Source organism: Salvelinus namaycush, chromosome 42 (assembly GCF_016432855.1).
Source record: "Salvelinus namaycush isolate Seneca chromosome 42, SaNama_1.0, whole genome shotgun sequence".
Classification (NCBI taxonomy): domain Eukaryota; kingdom Metazoa; phylum Chordata; class Actinopteri; order Salmoniformes; family Salmonidae; genus Salvelinus; species Salvelinus namaycush.
In genome coordinates, this window is record NC_052348.1 from 19,555,243 (window position 1) to 19,570,782 (window position 15,540).

At 43.9% G+C, this 15,540-nt stretch overlaps 1 protein-coding gene across 1 annotated transcript in view; it reads right to left on the bottom strand.

Annotated features, from left to right (window-relative positions):
• Window positions 1-1,892: 1,892 nt before the first annotated feature.
• LOC120034770 (disintegrin and metalloproteinase domain-containing protein 19-like) overlaps window positions 1,893-15,540 on the bottom strand; it is a 56,292-nt gene continuing 42,644 nt past the window's right edge. The window contains exons 12-20 of the mRNA XM_038981373.1: window positions 15,267-15,444; window positions 14,984-15,073; window positions 9,661-9,856; window positions 9,228-9,336; window positions 8,891-9,104; window positions 8,449-8,526; window positions 7,553-7,661; window positions 2,597-2,745; window positions 1,893-2,432 (exon numbers count right to left, since the gene is read on the bottom strand). Coding sequence (XP_038837301.1) covers window positions 1,893-2,432; window positions 2,597-2,745; window positions 7,553-7,661; window positions 8,449-8,526; window positions 8,891-9,104; window positions 9,228-9,336; window positions 9,661-9,856; window positions 14,984-15,073; window positions 15,267-15,444 — 1,663 coding nt within the window. The remainder of the gene's footprint in view (window positions 2,433-2,596; window positions 2,746-7,552; window positions 7,662-8,448; window positions 8,527-8,890; window positions 9,105-9,227; window positions 9,337-9,660; window positions 9,857-14,983; window positions 15,074-15,266; window positions 15,445-15,540) is intronic.

Below are 15,540 nucleotides of genomic sequence, written 5' to 3' on the forward strand. Positions count from 1 at the left end.
CCTTTAATTTTCAGTCGCGCTATAGTGTGGATCTTGAATCTAGGCCCTATAGCTACTACCACCACTAGAACAATATTTATTATGTTTTCAATGTAATGCTAATTCATGCCAGTAGAGAGAAGTGATCTGATGAAACTAAAGGCAGTTTATGTACGACAGGACTGCCATCTATAGATCATTCTAGGACACTACTGCAATCTATAGGTCATTCTAGGACACTACTGCAATCTATAGGTCATTCTAGGACACTACTGCAATCTATAGGTCATTGTAGGACACTACTGCAATCTATAGGTCATTCTAGGACACTACTGCAATCTATAGGTCATTCTAGGACACTACTGCAATCTATAGATCATTCTAGGACACTACTGCAACCAATAGGTCATTCTAGGACACTACTGCAATCAATAGATCATTCTAGGACACTACTGCAATCAATAGGTCATTCTAGGACACTACTGTAATCTATAGGTCATTCTAGGACACTTCTCATTCCATTTCTAACTACTGTAGTTTCTCACCAAGTGGAAAAGGCAACATGTAGAGATAGTGTACTGTAGATCAGAATTCTCTTCTCGTAATCCTGTTTTTAAACAGTTTATTTAAAATCAAACTGAAGGCACACTGTTTGCATAGGTCCGATGGTAGATGGTGAATTTCAACAATAAATCAAAGAAAACCAGATTATTTTATATACATAGATTTTAGGGGCCTTGACTATAACTGGGTTGATTCTGCTGTCCTATGCATCACATTTCAAAAGATAACATACTTGTATGTGGTTATACAGGAACAATTAACCTTCAAGGTGTACAAATCTACATTCATTCAGTCAGAAGACCTGAATTTAGCACCCAACACAACAAGAACAGTACAATATACAAAACACTAAAAAAACACAAAGTCATACCAAAACAATATATCATTTTCTAATAGTTACTGCAACATTTGAGATATCCCTCGTCTTAGGCATACACATGTTGTAATAACAACATGCATGTCTGTGTCCTTATAATTCCAGCCTATCGTTTATTCACATACTAGAAGCATTAAGCATGATTCTGTGCGTGGCATTGTCGTAATATAAGATGTTCGCTTCAGACTCATGCTCCTGTAGAAACCATATACAGTACATTGATTTTAAACACCCGTTTCTTTGCTCTGAAGCTTTGCAAAATACACCTGAAACAGCATATCAATACATGATACTGTTAACCCATGGTATAAGGTAGCATTCACAAGAACTAAATCAGTCGATAAAGTCCAGTCTTAAATATTACAAGTATACAGGACACCTGGTTTCAAGAGGTAAGGCAAGCCTGGCAGCTAGCCTCGTAGCCAGAGATGTTTCAGACAACTCCTTTGTCTTCGTTGTTGGAATGAAATAAAAACATTGAGAGGGGCCAACAGAGGAGGCTTCCCTGGACAGATCTGAAACGGAACCATATTCCCTATATAGTGCACTACTTTTAGGTTGCCATTTTGGACTGAGACCCTGTGTGTCCAGCTGTGGCCCTCCTCTCTCCTTTCCCACAGTGTCATGTTCTTCATAATGGCTGATGGTCTTCTTTGGACACAGGTGGAAAAACATCCAGCTCACAGAGAGAGAAGAGATACCCAGTTAGATGTCCAGTAATCTCACTGAGCTCAGTGGTCCAGTGTTGGTCCTCATCTCCTCCCTGAGATCATGTTTTGGGATCAAGAAAAGAAAGTGGAACGTCATGAAATAAAGTGAAAATAACAGATCTGTTGATAATTAACCATACATTTTCTGTTGCTTTGGAATCTAGAACAGAAAATAGAGTCACAACTAGTGCACTATAAAGGAAAAGGGGTTCCATTAGGGACATATGCTAACAAAAAACGTTGATGTTCTTGAGGTTCTGCGCTTACCTGCTGGGTTTCTTCTGTCCACCAGGTGGCGCCAGATTGAACTTTCCTCTCTGTAACACATCTGATGATATTTGGGGTTTGGAGAGCGGGCAGGGGGGTGGGGGTCTGTTGGGGGGGTCAGGTCTGTGTGTGTGAGGTGTTGAGGGGGAGGACTGGGGGCTGGGGGGCAGGATGGCTGGATGAAGGGGCTGGAGGGATCCTTTCTGCTGGGCTAGGTGGCTGGGGATGGGAGGAGGTTTAGGCTTGGGCTGGGGCTGGGGGGAGGGTTGAGGCTGGGGCTGGAGAGAGGGTTGGGGCTTGGGCTGGAGGGATGGTTGGAGCTTGGGCTGGAGGGATGGTTGGAGCTTGGGCTGGAGGGATGGTTGGTGCTTGGGCTGGACAGAGGGTTGAGGCTGGGGATGGACAGAGGGTTGGGGCTGGGGCTGGGATAGAGCCTGTCTCTGCTGGGCTATGTAAGCAGGTATGGGAGGGGGTTTAACTGTGGGACAGAAGACAGGGTGCCTGGTGGAGAGGCTGGGGCAAGGTGTGGTCTGACTCTGTGGAGGGCAAACATAATCACTCACAGCATTACTGTCAGAACATTTACAAGTATTATTTTGTTATTTACCTGTCAAGAGTACCCTTTTTTTTAGCATTGACTGTACTGCACTGTACATACAAAGTACTGTGGTGTAACAGGTGAATGAACAGATCCCCTCACCAGCCTGTCTGAGCCCTGTCTCTTCAGTAGGAAGGTAGGGTTGGCATGGCTGTTGGCAAGACTGTTGGCAAGGTGACCGTTGGCAAGACTGTTGGCAAGGTGACCGTTGGCAAGACTGTTGGCTTGTAGATGTTTGGCTTCAGCAGGGACTGAACAACTGGCAGGACAACTAAGGAGTCAAACACAGTGCTTTTCATTCTTCAAGTTCAATTTGAGTTGTTGTTTACTGTGCAATGTCTATGTTGCATATTTGCCTTGAATAAAATATGAAAAATCCAACAGAAAGACTGAGTTACACACATTGTCTTGGGTGGTGGGACCGAGGTCTTGAGAGGAAAGTTTTTATGTAGTTTATGGCTGTAGCAGCACCACAGTCCCACAGCAGCCAATAGGACAAAGATAACCAAGGGGAGGAGCAACAGGACAGGACGTATACTGCCTATAAACACAAATAGCATAAACAACGGAGGTCAGAGCAAACCTGTAAGATATGACTTGAAAACAAACAATCAAATATAGTGGGCTCCAAAATTACTGGCACCCCTGACTGGCAATGCACAAACAATACTTAAAAAAATATAAACAATATAATTATACAGATAAACTCAAAATACCAACATGTGAAAAATACTGTACTTTGTTAATGTTTCAATGGAACCCACCAAAATCATACAATTATTTAATACAAAATAAATTTAACCAAATTCAAGGTTTCATAATTATTGGCACTCCTCATTTAGTACTTAGTGCAACCACCTCTGGCAAGGATAACAGCATGGAGTCTTTTCCTGTGATGTTTGACAAGGTTAAGGAACACATTTGGAGGGATTTTGGACCATTCCTCTATGCAGATCCTTTCAATATTTTACATTTTTTTACATTTTTAGTCATTTCGCAGACGCTCCAGAGCGACTTACAGTAGAGTGCATACATTTTATTACATTTTACATACTGAGACAAGGATATCCCTACCGGCCAAACCCTCCCTAACCCGGACGACGCTATGCCAATTGTGCGTCGCCCCACGGACCTCCCGGTTGTGGCCGGCTGCGACAGAGCCTGGGCGCGAACCCAGCCCAGCCTGGGCGCGAACCCAGAGACTCTGGTGGCGCAGCTAGCACTGCGATGCAGTGCCCTAGACCACAGCGCCACCCGGGAGTTAGAAATGGTTAGTTAGTTAGTTAGAAATATCCTTCACATTCTTGGGTTTGCGCTTAACAACTACCCTCTTCCACTCAGCCCACAGGTTTTCGATTGGATTGAGGTCCGGCGACTGAGATGGCCATGGCAGAACATTGATTTTGTTGTCACGGAACCATTTCTGTGTGGATATTGAGGTCTGTTTTGGGTTATTGTCTTGTTGGAAAGTCCACATAAGGCCGAGCCCAGCCTTCTGGCAGAGGCAACCAGATTGTCAGCCAAAATTGCCTGATACTTGGTAGAATTCATTATGCCATCAATCTTAACCAGTGCCCCTGGACCTCTGGAATTAAAACAGCCCCAAAACATCACTGATCTCCCTCCATATTTCACCGTCGGTATGAGCTGCCCCTGGACCTCTGGAATTAAAACAGCCCCAAAACATCACTGATCTTCCTCCATATTTCACCGTGGGTATGAGGTGCCTCTCCTTGTCTGCATCTCTGTTTCACCGTGGGTATGAGGTGCCTCTCCTTGTCTGCATCTCTGTTTCACCGTGGGTATGAGGTGCCTCTCCTTGTCTGCATCTCTGTTTCACCGTGGGTATGAGGTGCCTCTCCTTGTCTGCATCTCTGTTTCACCGTGGGTATGAGGTGCCTCTCCTTGTATGCATCTCTGTTTCACCGTGGGTATGAGGTGCCTCTCCTTGTCTGCATCTCTGTTTCACCGTGGGTATGAGGTGCCTCTCCTTGTATACATCTCTGTTTCACCGTGGGTATGAGGTGCCTCTCCTTGTCTGCATCTCTGTTTCACCGTGGGTATGAGGTGCCTCTCCTTGTATACATCTCTGTTTCACCGTGGGTATGAGGTGCCTCTCCTTGTCTGCATCTCTGTTTCACCGTGGGTATGAGGTGCCTCTCCTTGTATCCATCTCTGTTTCACCGTGGGTATGAGGTGCCTCTCCTTGTATGCTTCTCTGTTTCACTGTGGGTATGAGGTACCTCTCCTTGTATGCATCTCTGTTTCACCGTGGGTATGAGGTGCCTCTCCTTGTCTGCATCTCTGTTTCACCGTGGGTATGAGGTGCCTCTCCTTGTCTGCATCTCTGTTTCACCGTGGGTATGAGGTGCCTCTCCTTGTATACATCTCTGTTTCACCGTGGGTATGAGGTGCCTCTCCTTGTCTGCATCTCTGTTTCACCGTGGGTATGAGGTGCCTCTCCTTGTCTGCATCTCTGTTTCACCGTGGGTATGAGGTGCCTCTCCTTGTCTGCATCTCTGTTTCGACGCCAAACATGCCGATGCTGTATCTGACCAAAACATTTAATTTGGTCTCATCTGACCAGAGCACCTTCTTCCAGTCATAATTTAAATGACGTTTGGCAAACTCCAAGCGCTTGCGTCTGTGTCTTGTGGTCAGAAAGGGCTTTCTTCTGGCAACCCTTCCAAAGAGCCTGTGGATGTGAAGGTGGCGTCTGATGGTGCTTTTTGAAACCTGGTGACCCCAAGACGCCACCAAGGCATGCAATTCTTTCACAGTGATTTTTGGGGATTTTGTTGCTTCTCTCACGATCCTCCTCCCTATCCCGGGGGGGCAAAATGCATTTGCGTCCTCTACCCGTGAGGTTTTCAACTGTTCCATATCTTTAGATTTTTTAAATAATTGCCCTGACAGTGCTCAGTGGTATATTCAATCGTTTGTGGATCTTCTTGTAGCCATTACCAGATTGATGGTCTATGACCATCTGTCTCTTTTGAACTGCTAGTTCTATTGTTTTTTGGATGACAAAGGGATATTGCATGTGTGTTACCTCATTTTTATACCCTAGTGAAACAGGAATTGATGTAATGGCTCAATATAGTTCCTTAAAACTTAAATAAGTGGAATTTAATTTCTGGTTTAATTTTGGTTGATGTTATTTACAATAATCTTTAAGGGTGCCATTAATTGTGAAACCTTGATTTGGAGGACATTGATTTTTAATTTAAATCAATAAATTATTTTGGTTGGTTCCATTGAAACATGAATAAAGTACAGTATTTCTCACATGTTGGTATTTTGAGTTTATCTCTATAATTATATTGTTTATATTTGTTTAAGCATTGTTTGTGCATTGCCAGTCAGGGGTGCCAGTCATTTTGGAGCCCACTGTACATGTTGTTTAACCTAGTAGTCTTATGCAACACCACATCAGTTACAGTGGCAAAAAAAAGTTTGTGAACCCTTTGGAATTAACTCGATTTCTGCATAAATTGTCCATAAAATTTGATCTGATCTTCATCTAAGGCACAACAATAGACAAACACAGTGTGCTTAAACTAATAACACACAAATTATTGTATTTTTCTTGTCTATATTGAATACATAATTTAAACATTCACAGTGCAGGTTGGAAAAAGTATGTGAACCCCCAGGCTAATGACCTCTCCAAAAGAAAATTGGATTCAGGAATCAGCTAACCTGGAGTCCAATCAATGAGACGAGATTGGAGATGTTGGTTAGAGCTGCCTTGTAATAAACACTCACAAAATTTGAGTTGACTATTTACATGAAGCATTGCCTGATGTGAACCATGCCTCCAACATAAGAGATCTCAGAAGACCTAAGATTAAGAATTGTTGACTTGCATAAAGCTGGAAAGGGTTACAAAAGTATCTCTAAAAGCCTTGATGTTCATCAGTCCCACAGTAAGACAAATAGTCTATAAATGGAGAAAGTTCAGCACTGTTGCTACTCTCCTAGGAGTGGCCATCCTGCAAAGATGACTGCAAGAGCACAGCGCAGAATGCTCCATGAGGTTAAGAAGAATCCTAGTGTCAGCTAAAGACTTACAGAAATCTCTGGAACATGGTAACATCTCTGTTAACGAGTCTACGATACATAAAACACTAAACAAGAATGGTGTTCATGGGAGGACACCACAGAAGAAGCCACTGCTGTCCAAAAAAATATTGCTGCACATCTGAAGTTCGCAAAAGTGCACCTGGGTGCGCTGGCAAAATATTCTGTGGACAAATGAAACTACAGTTGAGTTGTTTGGAAGGAACACACAACACTATGTGTGGAGAAAAAAAGGCACAGCACACCAACATCAAAACCTCATCCCAACTGTAAAGTATTGTGGAGGTAGCATCATGGTTTGGGGCTGCTTTGCTGCCTCAGGGCCTGGACAGCTTGCTATCATCGACGGAAAAATCAATTCCCAAGTTTATCTAGACATTTTGCAGGAGAATGTAGGGCTATCTGTCCGTCAATTTAAGCTCAACAGAAGTTTGGTGATGCAACAGGACAACGACCCAAAACACAGACGTAAATCAACAAAAGAATGGCTTCAGAAGAAAATATGCCGTCTGGAGTGGCCCAGTCAGAGTCCTGACCTCAACCCGATTGATGCTGCCGATTGAGATGCTCCGGTTCACACCAGAGATCCCAAGAATATTGCTGAACTGAAACAGTTCAGCAATATTGTGCAGCTCTGATCCGCAAGACAGAAAACATTTGGTTGAAGTTATTGCTGCCAAAGGAGGGTCAACCAGATATTAAATCCAAGGGTTCAATACTTTTTCCACCCTGCAATGTGAATGTTTACACGGTGTGTTCAATAAAGACATGAAAACGTAAAATTGTTTGTGTGTTATTAGTTTTAGCAGACTGTGTCTATTGTTGTGACTTAGAAGAAGATCAGATCACATTTTATGACCAAATTAAGCAGAAATCCAAAGGGTTCACATACTTTTTCTTGCCACTGTATTTGATTTAATTGACTGACCGACTGAATCATTATTTGAGTGACTCGTTGGTTGATTGATAACATACTGTGGTTAATGACAGGGCCACTGTCGACACTCCCTCCTGTCCCCTCCTGGTCACACAGGGGAGGGGCCCAGCCTGAGTCACAGTGGCAGTGGTGATTGTTGTTACACAGCTAGAGAAAGAGAAAGAGAAAGAGAAAGAGAGAAAGAGAGAGAGAGAGAGAGAGAGAGAGAGAGAGAGAGAGAGAGAAAGAGAGAGAGAGAGAGAGAGAGAGAGAGAGAAAGAGCGAAAGAGAGAGAGAGAGAGAGAGAGAGAGAGAGAGAGAGAGAGAGAGAGAGAGAGAGAAAGAGAGAGAGAGAGAGAGAGAAAGAGAGAGGGAGGGAGAGAGAAGTAGTGGTTGTTATACACACACACAGAGAGAGAGAGAGAGAGAGAGAGAGAGAGAGAGAGAGAGAGAGAGAGAGAGAGAGAGAGAGAGAGAGAGAGAGAGAGAGAGAGAGAGAGAGAGGGAGGAGGAGGAGAGATAAGTAGTGGTTGTTGTTACAGAGAGGGAGAGAGAGAGAGAGAGAGAGAGAGAGAGAGAGAGAGAGAGAGAGAGAGAGAGAGAGAGAGAGAGAGAGAGAGGAGGAGGAGGAGAGATAAGTAGTGGTTGTTGTTACAGAGAGAGAGAGAGAGAGAGAGAGAGAGAGAGAGAGAGAGAGGAGGAGGAGGGCGAGATAAGTAGTCGTTGTTGTTACAGAGAGAGAGAGAAGAAGAAACCACAACACGGTTTCAACACTGACAACCTGTCAATATTCCTCCTACTCTATATAATGTGTTATAACAGCTTTATTAAACCCCTGAGTCCATAACCTCAGACCCAACACCTTCCCTTATTCTGCAGTAGCCCATACGCCTAACTGCCCCTCCCACATCACTCCCATACCCTTCCCCTATCACACACCCAGCCCCTCCCATACCCCATGGCCGTGGCACTTGGCATTGCACTCATCCGCCCTCAGGAAAGACGCGTTGCGGCACTCTCCTCCGAAACAGATCTGTTACAGAGAGAGAGAGAGAGAGAGAGAGAGAAGGAGAGAGAGAGGGATGAGAGAGAGAGAGATAGAGAGAGAGGAGAGGGATGAGAGAGAGAGAATGAGAGAAGGAGAGAGGAGAGGGATGAGAGAGAGAGAGATAGAGAGAGAGGAGAGGGATGAGAGAGAGAGATAATCATTATCATAAGTAGATAGTCCAGTCCATCCTGCCACAACAGAGAGCTCTTAGAGGACTAAAATACAGACACACTGACAGAACATCTGCAGGAGGAGACAAACACAGGAAAAGAATACATCTCCCCTGCAGCATAGAGCCCAGAGACACACACACGCCCCACACCCGTCCCTTCTCCACTCCCCTCCTCACCGAGTCCTCGCCACACTTGGTCCCAGTCATGACCAGTCCTGGGTCCAGTGTGTCCCCCTGTTCCTCGCCCCCCTGGCCTGGTCGGTAAACGTGTGTCCCCCTACAGAGGATCTTCCCGTTACCCACTCGGACCGTGGTGTCGATGGGAACAGCGTTAGTCTCCAGGGGCTTGGAGGCTGAACTCACACACTGGATCTTACCACATCTAGCATCCCTGAAACAGCAGAAAGGTCATATGGATTCGTATATGTAGGGATGGAAGATAAATAAAAGGATAAATGGAAGTTGAAGGATCACATGTATTTGGTGCCAACGTTTGGTAAATGTGTCTCCTCACCTGTCTCTGCATACTCTGTATTTACCCAGCAGGTCTTTGCCACAGTTCCCAAAGGAGTCTCCTGCCTCGTTCACCTTCCTAAAGCACAGGTCTGGAGCAGCACGGCCGTCTAGAGAGGATAAAACACACAGTGTTACGTCACTTCCTGCTAGCAGACAGATGTTCCTGTGGTCAGTTAAAGCCTGTCCTGTGAAGATCATTGATTATAAAAACAGAAACAACACCAAACAGAGAGCCCAGTAACATGCCCTTATCCTTCTCCCTTCGAACCAATCTGAAGGACCCAGATAGGTGGGAGCAATATTTTGGGAACAATGGATTTCAATAGGGGAGCGTTAAATTGAAAAGTGCTGTAAAACCAATTCATTACTTTATAACAGGATGCAATAACACGTCTACTATCTCCGCCCTAGAGTGATTGACAGGTACTAACCCCGCCCCCAGAGTGATTGACACTGCTGCTCCAGGGTGAGACACATGCCGGTGTAGCAGTAGGCCTGCCCCCCGGCACAGGAAGTACCATCCACCAGGTATAAGTTAGAAGGACAAGACTCCGCCTTCCCATCACAGTACTCAGGTAGGTCACATGACCCGGATGGAGTACGACACAACACACCTGGACTCTTCAACTAGAGAGAGAGAGAGAGAGAGAGAGAGAGAGATAGACAGAGAGAGAGAGGGAGACAGAGAGAGACTTCTGTGTAATGTTTACTGTTAATTTTTATTGTTTATTTCACTTTTGTATATTATCTACCTCACTTGCTTTGGCAATGTTAACACATGTTTCCCATGCCAATAAAGCCCCTTGAATTGAATTGAATTGAATTGAGAGAGAGACAGAGACAGAGAGAGAGAGACAGAGAGAGACAGAGAGAGACAGAGAGACATAGAGAGAGAGACAGAGAGAGAGATTGGAGGAAGAGAGAAAGAGAGAGAGATTGGAGGAAGAAAGAGAGACATTGGAGGAAAAGAGAGGGAGAGAGATTGAAGGAAGAGACAGAGAGAGATCAATTACAAATCTTAGAATCAGCTATTAAAGAGTATCAGAACCCATTGGATTCTCCAATTACATTAAATGAACTACAGGACAAAATACAATATCCTCCAACCCAAAAAGGCCCGTGGTGTTGCACCTAGATCTTCTGCACAGATTCTGTCAGACCTGGGCCCTGACAGTAAATCTCAGTAAGACCAAAATAATGGTGTTCCAAAAAAGGTCCAGTCGCCAGGACCACAAATACATATTCCATCTAGACACTGTTGCCCTAGAGCACACAAAAAACTATACATACCTCGGCCTAAACATCAGCGCCACAGGTAACTTCCACAAAGCTGTGAACGATCTGAGAGACAAGGCAAGAAGGGCCTTCTATGCCATCAAAAGCAGCATAAAATTCGACATAACAATTAGGATCTGGCAAAAAATACTTGAATCAATTACAGAACCAATTTCCCTTTATGGTTGTGAGGTCTGGGATCCGCTCACCAACCAAGAATTCGCAACATGGGAAAAACACAAAATTTAGACTCTGCATGCAGAATTCTCCAAAATATCCTCAGTGTACAACGTAAAACACCAAATAATGCATGCAGATCAGAATTAGGCCAATATACGCTAATGATCAAAATCCATAAAAGAGCCGTTGAATTCTACAACCACCTAAAAGGAAGCGATTCCCAAACCTTCCATAACAAAGCCATCACCTACAGAGAGATGAACCTGGAGAAGAGTCCCCTTCACAAACACAAACAGACCCCAGCTGAACATTTTATGCTGGAAAACACTTGGTTTGTTATTTCTGATTAAAACAAAACCGCTATTCATTAAATATGAATACCGAACTTGTTTATGTGTGGATTCCACGATGCGTTTAGCTTTTAACAGCTGAGGACTGCTATTTCTTGTCCCGGAATCCTGCTTGCTAGCCATCAAGCTAACGAAGTTGGTACCAGTTCTCTTTGTCTGGAGAAATAAATGAACTGTTCTAACACTGTAGGAGATGTATCTACTACGCTTTGTTTCGGGATAAACTGGATCATTTGGAGTTCCAATGCGACAATTATTTACTTGCCGAGGACTATAGGCTTGAGGTGGCTTCCTTGATCACGCAGGTCGCCAGCCTACATAAGAATTTTATACGCCGATGGCTGGATGGCGTTCACGCTTGTTGGATGCATCTCCGCCTTGTCGTTTGTCCTTGTCCGACTGGCCGGTGTTGCCCGGAGATCCCCCATCTGATAGTGGAGTCAAAGTAGCACAGCAAGAGGAGCATGGCAATCAACGATGGTGGCATGTCTCGAGTTGTGGAAGCCGAAGACAGAGGCCTCCCGCAAAACAGTCATCACTCCCAACGAGAGGTCCGGAGCGGATACAAACAATGAAACGTTTTGCCGTCCTGAAGCCTGATCTTCCTGTACCTTTATCACTGGGGGTTGCCTGTGTCTGTAGCTGCAGTGCCTACTACTACGATTTTGAGGTCGAAGTAGGCAACCTTCCATCTGTCGGAGGCCTGCACCAGGCGTCGGGAGCAATGGGCTCACGTTATCCTGCCTCTCGTCCGTCCATAAAAGGTTCTCCGAATCATGTGAAGCGCGGGAGTGAGTGGACAGATTTCCTTGACCGTCTCGCCAGTCTTGATTTTGGGCAGCTCCATGGTAAGAAATGTGACCATTCCTGGTGCAAAAACTATGTCATATCCCGGAGCTCGAGTAAATGACATTAAAGTAGCACTAAGCTGCTCCTGAATGTACTATATCTGGACATAGAAATCGATTCTATCGTAGTCCATGTGGGTTTTAATGACATTATGAAGGGCAGCTCTGAACAGTTGAAACTGGATTTTAAAGAGCTGACTCTTACAAAAGACCCATCATATCTGGCCTTGTGGCCTCTCTGAATCGTGGCAGTGAATGCTTCAGCAGGATTCTTTCTCTTCACAACTGGCTACGTGATTATTGCACCTCAATGGGTGTAGTTTTTGTTAACAATTTCGCTACCTTTTGGAAACAAAACATGTTTTATAAGGAGGATGGGATCCACCCAAATCATTTGGGTTCCTGGATCCTTTCACAGCATTATAAGGCTGCGTTGAGACAATGACTTATCAATGACCCAAGCCCAGCTCAGTTATTCCCTACGATTGTGATGTAGAGTTTTCATAATGCTTCAGCAAATGTACATTATCCCAGGAGCGTTAGTAGACACAATGTAAGTAACCTCATTTATGTCCCTCTAACTACCCTGAATGCCTCTGCTGATCCTACAGCTATTGTACGCAGTAATCATGTGCCTATGAACCAGATTTATACTGTTAGCACTGAGCCGGTGTGCCCTAGGAGGAAGTCCACTGTGTGCAGCTCACCTTGCACTAACATAAATAACATGAGCATATCTACTTCTGCTAAGCTTCTCAGTAAAGCAATAAAAACTAGTAAGCATCCCAGAAGAAAAGTGCTAAAAATAGCCCGCATTAAAGTAGGTAGCTGAAGAAACAAGGTTCAAGAAATCAATAAATTACTAGTAACAGATAACTTTCATATTCATATCTCTGAAACTCACTTAGATAATACCTTTGATGATACAGTGGTAGCAATACACGGTTATAACATTTAGAGAAAATATAGAAATGCCAATGGTGGAGGTGTTTCTGTTTATATTCAGAACCACATTCCTGTAAAGATTAGAGAGGATCTCATGTTAAATACTGTTGAAGTAATATGGCTACAGGTTCAGCTGCCTCACCTAAAGCCCATTCTGGTGGGAAGCTGCTATAGACCACCAAGTGCTAACAGTCAGTAGTCTGAATAATGTGTGAAATGCTTGATAATGTATGTTATATCAACAGAGAGGTATATTTTCTGGGTGATTTAAATATTGACTGGCTTTCATCAAGCTGCCCACTCAAGAAAAAGCTTGCTTCAGGTTATCAGTCAACCTACCAGGGTAGTTACAAACAGCACAGGAATGAAATCAACAACATGTATTGATCACTTATTTACTAATGCCACATAAATTTTCTTGAAAGCAGTATCCAGATCCATCGGATGTAGTGATCACAATAGTAGCCATATCTAGGAAACCCAAAGTTCCAAAGGCTGGGCTTAATATAGCATATAAAAGGTCACACAATAAGTTTTGTAGCGATTCCTACATTGTTGATGTAAAGAATATTTGTTGGTCCGTGGTGTGTAATGAGGAGCAACCAGACACTACACTTGACACATTTATGAAATTGCTTATCACAGTTACTAATAAGCATGCACCCATTAAGAAAATGACTGTAAAAACTGTTAAATCCCTGTGGATTGATGAGGAATTGAAAAATTGCCTCTCCAACATAATCAATGTAGAATCAGGAATTCCCCAGGGCAGCTGTCTAGGCCCATTACCTTTTTCAATCTTTACTAATAACATGCCACTGGCGTTGACTAAAGCCATCGTGTCTATGTATGCGGATGACTCAACACTATACATGTCAGCTACTACAGTGACTGAAATGACTGCAACACTAAACAAAGAGTTGCAGTTAGTTTCAGAATGGGTGGCAAGGAATAAGTTAGTACTAAATATTTCTAAAACTAAAAGCATTGTATTTGGGACAAATCATTCAGTTAACCCTAAACCTCAACTAAATATCGTAATAAATAATGTGGAAATTGAGCAAGTTGATGTGATTAAAGTGCTTGGAGTAACCCTGGATTGTAAACTGTCATGGTCAAAACATATTGATGCAACAGTGGCTAAGATGGGGAGAAGTATGTCAAGGCAGCAGCTAATGGGGTTCCATAATAAATACAAATACAACTACAGAGACCCAGGACAGCAACACAATTAGACACAACCAAATCATGAGAAAACAAAAATATAATTACTTGACACATTGGAAAGAATTAACAAAAAAACTGAGCAAACTAAAACGCTATTTGACCCAAAATCAAGGAACGCTTTGACTATGTACAGAGCATTGACTATGTACAGAGCACAGCCTTGTTATTGAGAGAGCCATAGGCTGACATGGCTCTCTCACACTGCAGACCTGGCTCTCTCACACTGCCCACAAAATGAGGTGGAAACTGAGCTGCACTTCCTAACCTCCTGCCAAATGCATGACCATATTAGAGACACATATTTCCCTCAGATTAACTCCCATATCTACTGGGTGAAATACCAGTGTGCCGTCACACCAGCAAGATTTGTGACCTGCTGCCACAAGAAAATGGCAACCAGTGAAGAACAAACACCAATGTAAATACAACCCATATTTATTTATTTTCCCTTATTAAAGTAGTTGAACTATTTGCACATCGTTACAACACTGTATGTAGACATAATAGGACACTTAAAATGTCTTTATTCTTTTGAGACTTGTGTAATATTTAATGTAAATTTTGTATTGTTTAATTTACTTCTGTTTACTATCTATTTCACTTGCTTTGGCAATGTAAACATATGTTTCCCATGCCAATAAAGTCCTTTGAATTGAATTGAGTAGGGGAGAGAGAGCGAGAGGATGACCAGAAAGAAAGATAGAAGACAGCGTGGACTATTAAACGACACAACACATCTGGACTCTTCAATGAGAGAGAGAGAGAGAGAGAGAGAGAGAGAGAGAGAGAGAGAGAGAGAGACACACAGACAGAGAGACAGAGAAACACAGAGACAGAGAAAGCGAGAGAGAGACAGACAGACAGAGACACAGAGAGAGAGAGAAAGAGAGAAGACGTCAGACAGAGAGAGAGAGGACAGTGTACAGTACCTTACAGTTGTGACAGCAGACTCCGTGGGAACACTCTGCTCCAGCCTTCAGAGTACAGTTGTTGGCATTACAGCAGGGACTGGAACACTCCTGCAGAGAGAGGATGTATAATCAGTACACACACACACACACACACACACACACACACACACACACACACACACACACACACACACACACACACACACACACACACACACACACACACACACACACACACACACACACACACACACACACACACACACACACACACACACACACACTCCCCCTCCCCCCTCACCTCCTCATCTCCACAGTCACACTCCTCTCCATCCTCCAGGTACCCGTTCCCACAGCGCTGCCCCCCGTGCATGGCTCTGGTGTTGGGGAGGTTGAACAGACATTTCCCCCCTCCAGAGCTCAGATACCTGCTCAGATCCCGCTGGTTACAGCCATTAAACACACGCGGGAACGGGTGGCTGCGACACACACAACAGGGGTGTATTCGGTAAGGTGCAACGATGCCAACGTTACAGATAGAACATGCCATGAATAGACTACGTGATTCCTTCTAC